This window comes from Rhinolophus sinicus, chromosome 2 (assembly GCF_057876585.1).
Source record: "Rhinolophus sinicus isolate RSI-liver-muscle chromosome 2, RSI-T2T, whole genome shotgun sequence".
NCBI classification, from domain to species: domain Eukaryota; kingdom Metazoa; phylum Chordata; class Mammalia; order Chiroptera; family Rhinolophidae; genus Rhinolophus; species Rhinolophus sinicus.
In genome coordinates, this window is record NC_142502.1 from 28,426,931 (window position 1) to 28,444,182 (window position 17,252).

Genomic DNA, 17,252 nt, shown 5'->3' on the forward strand with positions numbered 1-17,252 from the left:
AAAATCAATGAGACGATAGGAAAAGTTTCTAATAAAGCACGCTATATGTGTGTGCATGCACATTTCCTGAAATCAGATCCAAATAGCAGTGTGACCTTGCATACACTGTTTAACTTCCTAGGACATGATCTCCTTACATATTTATTTTCTGTGGACTGGAATGTGGTCTTCCAACTTTAACAGGCTGTGATTCTAACCAAGTGTTAAAGAATCCTGAAAGTTCTTCTAATACATGTAGGATCATTCTCTTTCTTATTATAAAACCAGTTGCCATATCAGAATCCGTAGTACATACTTTTAAAGTCCCATAATAAAAACAGTCATTCACAAGACCATCTAGAGTTCCGCTAAGACCTAGGCATTATTTCTAAGTATTGAGAGGTGGGAGAGTTACAGTCAAAAGGGATTCCAGTGTAAATCGTGTTAGAATTAACTAAGTGAATTGAAGGAAATTGATAAATAGAAATGATAACAGCTGACCATGAAACATAGTCCTTGAGATAAAAATTTCCCATACAAACATATTACAGTAAGTCTTCCCACCAGTGCTGTGAGAAGTCTGGCATTTGAGTATTTTTTTTTTTTTTCTAAGAATAATCTGAAGGAGGAGGATAGGGTGGCTAACAGCCTTTGGAAAACGAGTAAAGTACATCCATTGGTAATATAGAGCATACACATCTGAATTTATCAGTTCAGAAATTTTCTGCTAAAATATGCATTATTTATCACGTGTGTTTGTGTGTGTGTGTGTGTATGTGTGTGTGTTTTCCTGATTTTGGAAGGCAGAACTTTCTAGAGAGGCATAAAATGTGTGAACTTTAGCCCATGTTATAAAGGTTAAGAGAAGGTGACTGAAAAATGTTTATGTTGAATCTTTATTGTTCCATTTTTTTATCCTATAGATTAAAGCTGTTAGTCCAACACAGACTTGTTTAGAGTTGAAAAACAGACCGTTGGTTTTTCTGCGTTGCAACTAGCTTCTCATTCCTTATTTATTATAAAGGATCAGTGCTTGACTCTTGTCCCCATAAGATTCATAGGACTGTGAGATGAAATACAGTCTATATAGAAATGTGAGCCTTTTTGTTACTTACGAGAATGAATACAATTCTTTTAGAGTCTGGTTTTTTTTACCTTCACTCATGATTGCACAAAGAGGAAGCTGATAGCGACTTCTCTTTTTTGGTGCTAGGGTAAGCTTTTCTTGAAAAAAGAGCCTCAGTCCTGAGCAGTTAATGTGAATTTACTGGAACTGTGTGTATTTACCCAGGAGTTGGGGATTTTTTTTTTCCCCTAGGGTGGAAAACATGTGTATTCTCTCTGTCTCTGTCTCTGTCTCTGTCTCTCTTCCCCTCTCCCCCCCTTCGTCACTCCCTCCCTCCCTCTTCCTCCTAAAATGCTGTTATATAGATCCATCCAATCGATCAATTGGATCAATCGATCGATTGGATAGATCTACTTCTAGTTATCACACATCTGAAAATACTTGTTTTTTTTCCCTTGAGGAGAAAAACTTCAGTAGCTTTGATTTCGTTGCTGTGGTTTTCTGCACGCCTGCAGTGTTGCCATTGCACAGAGATAGGTATGGAAATTAGTGTCCTATCCAAGGGAATTTTAACAGAGAGCGGCTTTTTCTTCTCTCCAGTGACTTCTCCTGCACAGCCAGACACGAATGCTGTTTGTGACCAAATGTGAATGAACCCTTTTTGTTTTATAAATTACAACTTTAAGATACGTCTCCAACGTGCTCCAAGGAGCGTCATCCCTCAGTGCTCCTGGCTACTCAGTGAGTTGTCCGCATGCTCTGCCCTGAACGTGAACTTCCTTACTCTTGGTTCCAACCTTCATCTCTTTGATCCTTTTTTTTGTTGGTTTTTTTTTTAACCAACTACTGAGCAGTATTTTTCATTAAAGACTAATTGCCTTTCATACTTAGTCCAGACTGGGTTTATTTTCCTTAAAGCAGTTAGTAGTTAGTTTGCCTATTAATTGATTTGGAAGAACCCAAAGGTCATACAAAATAATGTTCTATACGTTTTGTACATCATGGTACACTATTTTTTTCCAGCGTTCCTTCTTGTTATAGTGTCATTATCATGATCATGATTTGAAGAAGCCATCGCTGCAGTAGCATTTTACTGATATTGAGTAATATCCGTAAGTACTTCTCTGGGGTAGTTTGGTCCGAGAAAATGCCCACAGATATCAAGAGACCCTCCTGCCTGTGGACTGTTATTTTCCTGCTGGGGAGTGTGGCAGCCTTTAGCTAAAAGTCCCGCAGAGGCCTGCTTATTTGTGAACACACAGAAAACTGAGGTGCTCAGGGGAGTGGGAAGAGAGCTGGGCAAAGTGGCCCAAATACAGCCAGCGGTTTTAGTTGTCTAGCACTGCCTGTGTACACACCCTGCTTTATTCTAAAACCTCTTACTGAGTGGTTTTAGTTGTTTAGCATTGCCTGTATATACACACTGCTTTATTCAAAAATACCTCTTACTGAGAGGTAAGTATCTTTTAACTTTTATTAGGTTACTCTGTGCCCTGTATTTGGTATTTGGTATCAATTTTGTGTACATTGTTATCTGATCTTGCAGCTCTGTCAGATGAGAAAATTTAGGTTGGGAGTGGTTAAGTCACTTGCTCAAGTTCATACAGCTGTTAAGTGGGGAGGCTGGTAGTATTTGAATGGCGGACAGTCGGATTCACGCAACACTGCATTTGGATCATGTTTTCTATTGTACTAGGATGTTACTAGGGCATTTCTATGCATTCATTCATTCCACGAGTTATTTATTAAGTACCCATGATGTCCTGGGCAGTGTCTGGATAGTATGTCAGTGAATAAAATCAACAAAATACCTGCCTCTTAACCTTTAGTGAGAGAAGACACACATAACATAAGTTAGATAGTATGTTGGAAGGAGATGTTAAGTGTCATGAAAAGCAGTGACAAAAACATCCCAGCGGGGATTTGGTACTCATATTCTGGAGAGGGGATTATGTTTATAAGTGGGGTACACGGGGAGCCAAGATAGGCCTTACTGATGTGATGACAAAATATTCAGAGGGAGTTAGGGAATGCATCCTTTATCTGGGGATAGAATGTTCTAGATGGGGGAGCAGCTAGTACAAGGGCTCTGAGGTGGAAATGTGCTTGGGGTGTTAGAGGAGTGGTGAGGAGGCCCGTGGGCTTGGAGCCCTGAGTAGGAGCTACAGACCATCGGAAGGACTCGGGTTTTCCTCGGCGTAGAACACAGGTTTTGAGCATTTAAATAAATGGAGTGTGGAAACATAGATAGGAGAATTTTATCGTATAGTCAGCATCATACTTTATTTTATCTATAAATAGATATACCTCAGAAGGGTTCATTTGTGGAGGCAGCATAAATAGTAAGTTCCCCAACTTTTAAATATATAATCTTAGGATAAAATGTCCATTAAGGAGATTTGGTTAAATGACATATGGCACATTCATGTAATGGAGGGACAGTGTTGGTCTCAACCAAAGTTTTGGATTTGTTCAGTGGTTAAGATGAATAGAGTGAGGGACTTGGGGGTATGTGCAAGAGAGTGACAGGATGAGTGCCTGGCGTTTAGGTTGGGTCAGGAGACAAGTGGAGACGTGAGGAGGTTGTGTGGGAGAAAGTGGCAGAGTGGTGGGACCAACGGCTCTGGGGGGTCAGAGGTGTGTGGGAGTCAGGGTACCAGTGGGCACGAGCGGGGTGTACAGGAGGTGGTGACTGGTGTGGGGTGTGCATGAAACTGCCATTAGGAAGAGTTACAGTTATTGGTAATGAGAAAGCTTTTGATAGGAACTTGGAGTGTGTGGCTAAGGTAGGCTGGAGGACAAGGTAATTTGGGGAGAAGCGTGCAAAGAACTAAGGCCAGGATGGTGGAAGTAGCATAGGCCTGTGAGTGAAATCATGAGGAATTGAGACAAGAGTTGAAGTGATGGTGAGCCAGGAGCTAAAACCATCAGAAACTATGTGTGTGGGGTGGTGGCCTGAGCAACCAAAAATGACTACAGCTGTAATGGGCGGTGACGATGGGGGCTCCTGCTTTCTGTGTGTCCCTTCTTGTGCTTCCTGTCAGTTAGTCTTCATTCCTGACTTGGCCTTTCTTTTTCTTTCTTTCTTGAGTTCTAGTTTCCACTTCGAGGGTGCCTATTATCTGGCCATGACATCTGTGAGATCTTTTGTGATCTCTTAAAATTGCAATTGCCTCATCGAGCTTAAGAAAAAATGTGCGGTGCTATTTTGGGTTATAATGTTCACCTTTTCTGCTTTGTGGCAACATTGTTTCCCTGCTGCATTTTCTTTGTAGAGAGTTTGCTGTTCTTTTCTATGATTTCTTTTATATGTATTCTTCTGTGTGGCTGCTATATCTTCTTTTTTTATTATCCAGTAGAGTAAGTTTGATTTTCCTGGCAGGAGAGCGCTGTGAAGAGGGAAGTACCCTGTTTTTCTGCTCAAGGACTCCTTCCTCTCTGTCCTGCCCTGAGGCAGGCACCATTTCTTTCCCCCTCTGCCTCTCAGAACCTAGCCTGGTGTAGGAGGGCTTCCCCTGCAGTCCTGATGTGCCCCCATCACTCCACTGGCCCCAAGATGCACAGCCCCCTCTTTCTAAGGCATCTGCCTCCCCTTAGAGAAAGATGACACTTACAGAGATCAGTAGTCTGGTGCTCGCTCCGGTGAGTGTGGTCCCAGCCTCTCCTTCCCACCTCCCCCAGCAGTGTGGCCGGATCCTTCTCAGCCCTGCTCCTGCTCCCACGCAGGGTGCGATTATCCTCTGGAAGTGGATGTTTGCTGGTGACTTCTGGAGCTCTGTCTCCCCTAGCTCCCCTCTGCAAACTCCCCTATTCCCTGCCCCACGCATATATGCCTTCCCACTCAGGAGAGGCTCTTTTCTGTTGCTTTTGGCCACATGTGCATATTTTTTCAGATTTTTTTTTTTCATTGTCTTAATGGTTCTGAAAATGTAACTTTGGTGGGTTTCCTTCATCCTTACCCCCTTGTTCTATCTGACTTGAGGAGGGAAGAAATGGGAAGATTTAGAAACAGACTTCTACTATGTTCCTATAGGAAGCTGAAGTCCATTTTCAGTGTTTTAGCAACATCTGAATCTCGGCAGATACAACTGATCAGAAATTAGGACCGAGGTAACGATTTGGGAGTCACTGCCATATAAACTGGAGGTGAACTTCGTGATATGGCTAATACTTGGCTGCTTTGGGAGCCAGAGGGGAATTACTGGGCCGCCTGGTGGATGACAGGAAAGAAGCTCTTCGAGGAGGTGGGCCAAGAAGGGGTCAAGAAGGTTGGGGAATTGGAAAGAGTGAGGCTTCACCGTACTTCCCTCCCCTCTTTTTTTTTTGAGATCCTTTATTTTATTATATAAAGGATTGTTTTAAAATTTAAAACTACAAAACAGATTCCGTACATTCTGTCATAAATAAAGAGAAACAATAAGGCAGGACTCTACATAAGCAAACCAAGAACAACTGTTTTCAGAAAACATGATAAAACGCTTTACAATCCTAAGTTGTTCCGTTTTTAAAATAAAATTACTGAACACTCACAGGTCTTCAAGTGGCACGTACAAGAGAGAGCCTTGAAGAGGGAACAAAATGTGGTTCTGCTATTTTGTACTGTTCTCATGTTTTTGAAAACCTAATTTTGCTAAGAGCATAGATACATAGTCTAAAACTCACACAGGTTGGTTGGTTTCCTTTTCAAGAACCATATGATTGAGGCACCAGTGACAGTACAACTGTATTTCCAAGAACATTATAACAAAGCATTGTCTCTTTTACACATGACTTAAGAGGCACAGGGGAAGCCTGGATAGGAGTGTTCTGTCCGGGGCGGGTTTGGAACCTGCTTCCCCAAGGCCTCGCCTGCGTTTGCTGCTTACACAGCTCACCTTCTCAAGGGGCCACGTCCTCCTCAGGGCCTTCTGATTCTAGAGTGTCAGCTGGTAAACTGAGCAGGTCTGTGTGATAAAATGTTAGGACTGAATATCTTTGCTAAGAGAGAGCTTGCAGTGCCCCGGCCATCTTAGAAATCCAAAGTGTTATTGACGTATAGTTCTCAAATGACTTGTTATTTTTGTACTTTATTTTTAAGAAGCACATTTTCAGATCTAACCCTGTATTAACCTACAATAGCTTTTAGATGCCCCGAATTTCCATTTTGTTAAGCTGTGTGCCTTTATACCTTTGAAGTATCTAGGAAGAAAACCAGTGAGAAATTTAAAATTAAGCATGTTCTAAATGTGAGATTGCTTCATGGAAGCAGGGGAGGCCCACAGGTGTTTGCGTGCCAAGGAGGAGAGCACGGCAAACCAGTGGGTGGGGCCCGGGCTCTTCTCCACTCAGGACGCATCCTTTAGAAGATCCTTCATCTTTCTCCCCGCCCCTTCTCCTCTCCATAATTTGTGTCAGTTCTTTTACCCACGAAGGAAATAAGCTCTCTGTTGGGGTCACAAGACAGAGCAAGAGATAGCGCCTGTTTGGAAAAAAGCCCGTAATTATTTTAGTAGCTTTCTTTCAGATTCTCTAGGAGTTTCTCCGCTTGGGATGTGCTTTTTGGAATTATAATACACTTCTTTTGGTTTTTCTTGATATATGAAAGAGACTGAATTCACTTGATTTTTTTTTTCTTAGAAACTTTTTGTGTTGATACTTATTTTCAATGAGACGATATAGGTATTTTCTCGTGCTATATTACCCTACACACCTTGTACTTTGAAATGAGCCTAACCTAATGATTCTCTAATTATAATCAACCTGCCAGTTTTCATACATAGCATCTCTTGTAGTATGCCAAACCACTGTTTAAAACAGGTGGAGGCTTTAATAGATGAGGAAGGAGTTGAGTCTAAATCAGAGTCTGTTTCTTGTGTGTTTTTTTTCTAGTTCAGTTTTGATTATATCACTTGTATGTAACTACTAATTAGTAGATGCTTGTCACTGTCAGGTAGCTAACTTCCCTCCCAAATGTGGGATGTAACTGTCTCATGTCAGTTGATATTTATCATCATCTCTGCAGTTGCCATAACTGTATCAGAAATTAGGCTTTAGTACCTTCCTAAAGCATGGTTCACAGTAGTTAGTTATGTTAATAAGAATCTTCTTCTTATTCATTTCTGACTTCCAAGAGAAAAACTAAACCAGTTCATACTGTCAGTTCTCCTTTATCGAGCTCTTATTATCCAGTACACGGTGCTTACGTCCATTGTTCTCAGTGGAAATTCATAACTGAGAAGGAAGTGATTTCCTCTCCATTTGACTGTTGCGGCAGTTACAGCTTGGAGAGAGTAGGAAAACAGGCCAAGGTCAGCCGCCAGGAAGCAGTGAGGTCAGGCTGCCAAAGCGGGCTGCCTGGCTCCAAGGCCCGCTGGTCGGCATTCAACTCCACTTCTTTCTCAGTGTGATGTGGGTGGGGCGGAGTGAAAAATCTCAAGGATTTTACTAACCATTAGTTTTTCTATGATTGGCTCTTACAACTCTGAGTTATTTTGGGTTCTGCAACAGAGATATTTTGTGCTAAAAGAGAGGATAGCTGTGTTCTGCTCTCAGTTATATGGATACAGTTCTCTGAAGGTGCTCTGTCTACCTGTTAGGGCTGGTGCCCGCGGCGCGCCACTAGCGCTGGTTGGACAGCGTCCTCCCCGTTCCTCGGTGAACCCGGACAGGTTGTCACATTGCATAGCCTGTGACACCTACAGCTGCCTACAGTCTTATGACCATATATATACATGCATATGAATATATAGATATACTGTATATATCTATATATTCATATATTTTCTTGGCTATGAAGCATTTTTAAAGTAATCCACTAGATGGCAGCAAATCCATGTGGAACAGAATGGGTCTTCTGTAGTGAAGTCAAGAGCCAGAAAGGGGACTGTTTGGGTTTTTAGAAAATAACAATACACTTTTTTTGGATGTGTAGGAAATAGTATTCTTTTTATGCTATGAAAAAATGTAATATATTCTTTAAAGTCACCTTCTAGAAGCAATGGTGCAAATAGTTCCAAATTGTGAATAATCTGAAAACAGTTTGTTCATCGTATTCTTGTAGAGGTGCATCTTAATTTAATCCCTCCGTGTATTAGGTCAATTTTTCTTCAAGAAACTGTTTATGATTATGTAAAGAATTTTCATGTTTCATGAGGGTTTTTTTTTCCTTTAAAGTTGGACATATGCCAGTTAAAATTGAGCATGACTATTCCATGCATTCACAATATCCCAGGCTAGATAATGAAATGAACCCTTTTAGACCTGATTTGGGGGGAACTGTGAATGATTATCACTTTTTCCATATGATTATCCTGTTTGTCATCTATCTAGAAACCTCTTTGTCATCTATTGTTGCCGCTCTACGGCTGGAACAAGGATGCAGTTCATATTAATTATTTTCTCCCTGAAGAACCATTCCATGTTCCTTAGGCCTTTATTCAACACCTTGGCTGTTTGGAGTAACCCAGACGTTCCAACCTGGGTCCCCTTGGCTCCTGCTCACGTGCAGTATGATCCTCACTGTTATTATTACAGATGGAAGTATGAGCTGGTTCCTCCCAGCTAATTGCCTCAAATTAATTAATTAATTAATTTACCTTTTTGTTACTGATTTTTTTAATTAAAGTTTATTGGGCTGTAATGGTTAGTAAAATTACATAGGTTTCAAGCATACAATTCTGTAATGCATCGTATATATATATCAATTGACCCAAAGTCAGTTCTCCTTCCATCCTCAAACTTGTTTTCATGTCTCCCTCTCATGTTGCCATGGACATAACCGTACTTCCCCTTAATAATTACTTCGGTCAACGATATTATACTATCCTGGTCCCAGATGCACAGGTGCAATCTCAGCTTCTACTCAGGTGGAGACATGGTTCCATTCCTTACGTGGATATTGTTTCTAAATCACCTCAGGGATGGAAGAAAATTGGCAAATGGGTAATCAGCTGTAAATGTGAAATTTCTACTCACTTTCATCCCTTAGTTCTCAAATCTAAGTGTGCTTTTGGACTATGGGTAAAACAGCTCTGTGGAAAGGTTGTTCTTTGAGACCATAAAGATCCCATAGGACGGCACTTCAGCTTTCCAAGGTATTGTCTCCCAGGTGATGCCATCATTGAGTCTTCAGGAGGCCATTAAACGTTCCAGAAGTCCAGCACATTCTAGATAATGGAGCACGAGTAGAGCAATGAATCCCGTTGTTCTTGGGAGAGCTGTTAATTTTTTTTCTCTCTCTAAAGTGAATATCTTGCTCAGAAGCACTGGTGTGTGGACTACTATGATTGTCTAATACTTGCATTAGGAACCTGCTAGAATCTTGGGGTGAGGGGAGTAGAGGAAGCATAATAAAATCTACAGTGTTTCTATTTCAGTGAATATAAAATTCTGCTTCCACCAAAGTGGAAGGAGTATAATCATCTCTGCACTGGCTTGCCGATACCCCCAGGAATGGTGCCATGTCACACATATTTACTTGTGATTGCTGTTGCTGCAAATTGGTATATGGCATTGCCACTAATCGTGTTAGTCTGAGAAAGGGGAAGTCCATGTTGGTGAGCCTATATATATATGTGGCTTTTTATTTCTCCATTGCTAGTTTATTATCACATTGAACAAGTGCTATAGGAGTTGAGTGAGGGGAAGGCTGGTTGACATACATAGAACAAAATGTAGAACCGTGTACCAGCAAGGTTACATAACACCTAATGCATAGTGGGCAGCTCAGGTCACTTGGTTACCTAGTATATATACCACTATCTACTTTTTATCCAGGGCTCAGTAGCAAGACCAAAACTATTCCTCAAGATGATAACACTGGTTTGCCAAAGAGAGCATGATTTTGCTTCATGATTCTAAGGGACTGCTATGTTTTTTTATCTGTTGAGACTTGTGACTAGTTTTATCCAGCATCCTGGTAATACACTGCCACTTGAGTTACGACTGGGTCAACCAGGTCACTAAAGCCAAGTTATAGAGCTACTTGTACCGCTACTTGAACTTGAACTAGCGGGGTAGACTTTTCTCTGGGGGAGTTGAAGCCCGAGCTGGCAACCTTTTGGGGCATTCAGTAAAATGCTTGCAGCAGCATAGCTCTCACCCAGCACTTTCCCTATTTGTATTGAGACTGCAAAGAAAAGCAGTTTATCATTTACTTTGCAGAAGCATGTCAACAATCCATACAGATTAATGGACCAAGATTTTATCACCAAGGACCCTATGTTTTCATGGAATTTATCGTCTACCTGCTGGCATACTTAACATCCTTCCAAGGCACCTAACAGTACATGTTGCTTCTTGCTTTTCAGATCTTACAAGCAGATGCAAGCAATGCGTTGGATTAGTGTAGTGTCCTACAGGAGATGATCGGTATCCTTGGAAACCAGCTTGTACTACAGAGATAGAGTGTGTATAACCGAAATAAGACTGTTAAGGCTCACTGCTGTCCTGTCCATTTGAAAGCAAACTCCTCAAGTGTCCTGTTTTTCAGGCTAGAGCAAACTGTATGTATCGTATCAACAGGTTTATACAAGGTGCCCGAGATGTGATGATCTGTTCCAGTAAACAGATCCCATATTTTAGAGCATTGCAGTTGGACTCGCCCTCTGAATAAGCTTCTGCTAGCCACCATGACTGTTTTGTCTTCTGCGTCCTCCAGACAAGCCAGTTACATGAGAGGAGAGGTGTCATTGCTCCGAGCTGCCCAGGTCGTGGGTGGCGTTTCTGAGCAATGTCACAGGAATAGGAGCTGCTCTTGGTTTATTGTTTTGTTAGGAGTGCTGAGCCCCCAGAGGCCTCCAGTGATCTCTTCCTTTCCCTGAAGTCCTCATTCAGGCAGAAAGGATGAAAACTGGAGTTACAGAGTGTATCTGTTAAAAACCAAAACAAAATAAATAAATTTAAAAAAAACCTAGGGAAATAACAACTTGGTGGATTTAGGCTCCCACTGGGCCTGTCAGAAGCAGGTCAACTTAATTCTTTTTAGCGCCTGAACAATTTTATATAGCATTCATGCATTAAAGTGATTTATCCTTTCCAGGATTAATATGCTTTTTAATCTGTTTTTGCTCTTCATTTTTTCAGTGAACATTATTAAAGTTCCTGCTCTTGGTCCATTTCTGTACTGGTTTTCCTGACCTTTGCTCACTTATCTCTAGTTCCTTCATACATTATGGATACTGCCCCTTCTTTCTTATGTATGTCTCTACCTTTTCTTTTTAAGGCTTTTGGTTGTAATTACTATATTCTTGCCTGCTTATTTTTCTTGATTTTTATCAGTATGATATGTGAAAAGTTGATGATCAGTGAAGTGGAATTTCTTACACGATTATTTGCTTGTTGTAAATTTTAAGAGGATATATTTTGTCCATTTTTTTATAGGCTATTTTTCTATTACCAATTTGTAGGAGTTTTTTTTTTTATATTAAGGATATTAACCCCTTTGCTCATCATATGCTACAGATATTTTCTCCCATGTATACACATATATATCTTCTTTATATATATTTGTAACATAGATACATATTTTTCATACATTTAAAAATTTTCTTCTTGTCTGTTTGTCATATTTTCCTGTATGGTTTTTAGTTTTGTTTCATACTCAGATAATAATTTATACCTCACTCCAAGATCATAAATAAGGTCATGTAGTAAATACATTTTTATACTTTTATGTAACAGTTTAATGGTCTCAGTTTTAATGTTTCAATTAATAATGTATTACAGGTTTATTTTGCTACATGAGGTGAGATAGGGTTCTCTAACCTGCAAATGACTAGCGAGCTTTCCTGGTGTCATTTATTGAGCAGTTTATTTTTTTCTCACTTAATGTGATGTTTTTAAAAGACAAGAAGAACCCTCTCCAGATGAGATAAATGCCTGTCTTTATCCTATAGAGGCCTACACTGCAGTTTGTCTTATTAACATACTTAAAAAACTAAAAGCTTTAAACCCCTATAAGGTAGTCCAAGAAAATCTGTTGAGGTTGAGAAGGAAATATATAACTAATTGCAATCAGCCATAAGTTAAAAACAGCAAATAAGAATTTTCCACCCTACAAAAGAAAAATCTGCCAAACTAAAAGGGAAAAGGAATTCCTTTGAAATTAGCTGAATAGTTAGCAGTTGCTATATGACTCCTCTTCAGTATTTATATTTTTCATCTTTGACTTGAAAGCAGTGTTCATTACATCATCCTCAGTGAACAAAAGTTATGCTGTGTTTTGAGATAGTTATTCCCTTGATTCCATAAATAAATAATGCTATTTAAAAGCATTTAAGCTATATAAATAAACCACTTATTTTAAATGTAAAGAACGATGGGTTGTATTATTCTTGGAAATGTGAACGTACTTTGAGATGGATTTTCAACTTATTTCTACTTGACATTTTATTTGTGTACACACATACATAAAACTATAGGACCCTTCCTTATTATAAAGAGTCTTTTTGTTTGTTTGTTTTGCTGTGGTAATAGAATTCTGGATTGGGAGCTTAACATGAATTTTAAACCCCTGACTTTCAATTTTAAATATTTTAAACCTATAGAAAAGTAAAAATATAGTACAGTGAACTTTTTATATACCCTTCACCCGGGTTCACCAGTTGTTGACATTTTTCAACTTTTGTTTGATATCTCTCACTCCAGATTCAAATTCCACTCACATTCCTCCAATGGTTCCCACAGTGTTTTTTTTTTATAGCATTTTCGTTTTTCTGAGTCAGAGTCAAAAATCATATATTACCTTTTGTGTGTTTTATTATTTGGGGCTTTTCAGTTCTTTAACTTAGAAAGCTCTAGTGCTTTTAATTATTTTTTCTTTTTGTGACATTGGCATTTTAAAAAGTCCAAGCTCGTTGTTTTGTAGATTATCCCACAATCTAGCTTGGTCTGATTTCTTTCTCACTATTAGATTGAGGTTCAGTATTTTGGCAAGGAAAATGCATAGGGCATATTGTGACTTTCTTATTGCATCCTGTCGGGAAGCTCGTAGTGCCACTTTGTACCATTGGTAGTTCTAAATTTGATCCTTTGTTTTAAGCAACAAATTTATGATAAAGTTCATTCCTTTATAATTAATGTTAGCAATGTGGTAACAGTTTAAGGTCGTGTGAATATTGTGTGGTTCTAGTATTCTTTGATCATCCTCACTTGAATCACTTATTACAGGATAATTAAAAAATGATTTTTTTCTAATGCTGTTATTCCTCCCTTGTTTGTTAACTATAATTCATTTACTTTATATTCCATTGTTATTCATTGGAATATAAATTGTTACAATTATTTTTCTCACAGTCTTTATGCCAGTAAAGTCCATGTGCCCTTGTATTAAATCTTCTGATAAGAGAGGGAAGAAGATAATATTTTTGGATGATGAAGTGCAGTTTCATATGATGGTGTCTCCATACAATTTCTTCTTGAAAATTAATTCATTGTTACTAATTAGATTCAAATAAACCATTTATTTCTTTTCTCTCAATTGATGTTTTCTATATTTATCTTTTTCTCTTTTTTCTAACTGCTCAATTGCTTATATTAATTTCCAACTTAATTTCTGTTATACTAACATTTGTAACAATTATACATTTATTTTCTATCATAATAGCTGTGGAAATACAGAGGACTCTGAATCAACTTGGAACACCTCAAGATTCACCTGAATTGAGGCAACAGCTGTAAGTATTTAATTTAAAAAAGAAAAAAAAGAATGGGAAAATACAACTACTGTTATGTTCCTTTAATAGTGCGTAGTGTTATGTTTACTGGAGAAAACAATTGAAACTTAATAAGGTATTTCTGCTACCTCATTTGTATCAAGCTTTTGTGTAAGTTTTTCCCTTTCCAGAATAGGCAGATTGTTTTGTGGTTTTGTGTGTGTGTGTGTGTGTGTGTGTGTGTGTGTGTGTTTTCTTAGCTATCTGGTTTACTTTATCAAAGCAGAACTTCTTTAGTTGCTTTTCTTATATTTTTTAAATAAGTTGTTTTTTTATGGCTTTTGAAAAATGGTACTCTGAGCTCTGTGTGTGTGTGTGTGTGTGTGTGTGTGTGTGTGTGTGTGTGTGTATCCCTGTGATTTACTTTCCATAGTTAACAGTTCCTACAGTGACCACATTTTTACTTGGTTTAGATCTAATACGTATCTATTATAATATGAACTATCCCCCAAAAGCTTATACCTACATATTTGAATTTCAGAAAGCATTGGTCTCTGTTTAGAAAAATGATATAACAAAGTTATATAATACATGTTTCTGTAAGTTAATAAGCTATTAGAAGAACAGCAATAATATTTCGTGGTGTTACAGGTTTTAGATTGCTTTTATACATTTTCTCACCTGAACCTTATAAAATTGAACTTAAATCGAGAGAACAAAATAACTGTTTTCATTTGTTCATAAGGAAAATATGTCTTTTGGGGGTTTGATGATTTGCCCAACATCATTCTGAACTTTAAATCTTAGTTCACCACTGTTACAGCTACAAATTTTCAAGTAACATATATGTAATAAGTGATATGTCAAAGAACATGAGCTATGGAAGGAAAAAATGTAGAGGAAGAAATTAAAAGGTAATCATAATTCATGTTTTTTATGAAGTACAATTTGAAGAATTTACATTTATCTCTAATTTATATTGTATTTTTCTATAGTATATATATATTGTCAGAGTGATAAAAATGTCACAAATCTAAATAATAAACCATCATTTATTAAAATAAAGTAAAATGGAATAGAAACACATAATTCTTAATAGTTATAGAATTTTGCTAAGGTTAATAATGGTGATTCTGAATATGTAGCCATCAGTAAAGTCTTTTATTAGAATTTTAATTATATTTTCTAAAGATTTAAAAAGGCATATTAAAAATAGGATACTCAATAAATATATACAAATAGATTATAATTCTTCCTTCTCAGTCAAATACAGATATCTATATTTAAACATAGTCTTATATAGTATTTCATTTTTAAAGGATCGTAAGAATGACTAATATGTTTTTAAAATGAGATAGTATACATGAGAGGTACAAGTGTTACAATCAACTTATAAAACATCACATTAATACAAGCTTTTTAGTGTCAAGTTCTTTAGATCTCTTTTTACTTATGAGTTAGCTAGCAAGATAGATGTAGATACGATATAATTTACTTCTTTTATTGTGTCCTGTTCCATTTATGGGGAAGTGGTATTTTTTTCTACAGCAAACTTAAATAATAGTAAATTTGTAGTATAACTTACTACTCTTCCCCAATAGTCGTTTTTGGGGTTTTTTTGTTTTTTTTAAGTGTCTATAGGATATAAATACCCAGGTACAGAAATACGAGGCCAGATGTATCTTAGGACTTGAGCACTGGGCGCGAAGTTTAAGGCAACAAATCCTCTTTCCTCACTCAAGGACCTCCCGATTGTGGGATGCAGGTAAAAGGCTCCCACACTCCCATATCTCAAACCTTAGACATCTCATACTCTCATATTGGCTTAAATCGTCTTCCTTTCTAAATGGCTATTGATAATTAATTCTTAAAGCTTAGTTACCCTCGTGTGAGTAAAGAACTTTTCATGCAATATTTGCTCAATACTTACCAAAGAATAGAACCTGAAAAATTTATTTTCATATAGAAAATTTGGAGCCAGTCTATAAAAAAGTGATTTTTATAAAACTATTCATCAGGGTTGATTCAAGTGGCAGAGTTGTAGCTTCAAGAAATGTATTAGTTCTTTGGCTATAATGCGTGTTTTCTCACTTTAGGCAACAGAAGCAGCAGTATACTAACCAGCTTGCCAAAGAAACAGATAAGTACATTAAAGAGTTTGGATCTCTGCCCACCACCCCCAGTGAACAGGTATCAAATTTTAAAGCACATTATTGATGTACTGAGTGTGAAAGAAATCAAATGCATTGTAGTACGTTTGCACTGTTAGGCTGGAAATGAAATTAGGGGTAGGGGTGGGGAATTCTATTTGAGGTTAGTTCACAGAACACAAAACTATATTTAATTGCCCAGGTAGTATCCTGTGGTTCAGTAAAGCAAAAATTATTTCCATGCAGTTGCCCTGACCCATAATTAAGTAAGTGCTCAGAAAATGCTTCCTGAGTAATTGTTTCCTGGCCTTCCAGGACTGACTCCATATAACATGCACATTCATTCAAGATGTGACGTTTCCTAGGGGCACATATTTCCTTGTTCACTTAGTGGACATTATTACTTAGATAAGAGTATAAGGTATTATTTTCCTAAAAAAAAAAAGAGCTACTTTAAAATAACCTCAAAATCATGGCCTAGATTTTAGGATGAAAACATGAGATGAGAAATTCAGCATTATGGATCTTTGGCCTCAAGGTAAATTTATACAGTTGTCAAAATGTTATTGAGAGTTAATTATTAAGGCCCTATAATTGGAGAGTGAGTGAAAATTTCAGAATTAAATAAAGAGCAGCTAGTGGTGAAACAACTTTTGCAAATTCTGTAGAATTTCACAGCTTGATTCTAGTAGGTTTTTATCCCCCTTTCCTCTAGCGTCAAAGGAAAATACAGAAGGATCGCCTAGTGGCTGAATTCACAACATCACTGACGAACTTTCAGAAGGTCCAGAGGCAAGCTGCTGAGAAAGAGAAAGAGTTTGTTGCTCGAGTGAGAGCCAGTTCCAGAGTATCTGTAAGTATTTAAAAAGGCATTGTAAAAATGAACACGATATTCTCTAGGGATCCCTTGAAAGACCATGTTTTGGTATATTTTTTAAGTCATAAAGATCTGTGAATAGCTGGGAAATCAGTATTTGAATATTTGTTTTCAGGTGTTTCTGCTCAGTTTTTAAGAAGGATGATAGTTTTGTAGTTATGTATTATTGTGGTTATTTTGTTCATGTCATGGAACAGATTATATAAAAATATAGAAATATTTTGTCAGAAAAGATAAGGGGTCAAATCCTAAGTAATATTCCCATATTTACTTGAACTTGAAGCTGTTACTTTGTGTTCATGCTAGTGTAGCAGAGCACTTTACTCCTGGGTTGTATGAAGATGCTGGAAATCAACAGAGTGAATATATTGTACAAATGTTGAAAAATATTCAGCTGGAGAAATATAACCTGGAGAAAATGAATGAAAGGATAATTTAGCATGGAATTATGACTTAATCTAATTTCAAATTCCCTTAGAAACTATCACAAGTTGTTTTCTTGTTCCTTAAGGTAGAGTTTCTAAGACTACGTTACATTGTAATTAAAT

The 17,252-nt window shown here is 37.7% G+C and overlaps 1 protein-coding gene across 2 annotated transcripts in view; it reads left to right on the plus strand.

Annotated features, from left to right (window-relative positions):
• STX7 (syntaxin 7) overlaps positions 1-17,252 on the plus strand; it is a 39,420-nt gene that overhangs the window by 11,533 nt on the left and 10,635 nt on the right. For both annotated transcript variants that reach the window (XM_019729370.3, XM_019729369.3), the window contains exons 3-5: positions 13,629-13,698; positions 15,774-15,867; positions 16,543-16,680. In XM_019729370.3, coding sequence (XP_019584929.3) covers positions 13,629-13,698; positions 15,774-15,867; positions 16,543-16,680 — 302 coding nt within the window. The remainder of the gene's footprint in view (positions 1-13,628; positions 13,699-15,773; positions 15,868-16,542; positions 16,681-17,252) is intronic.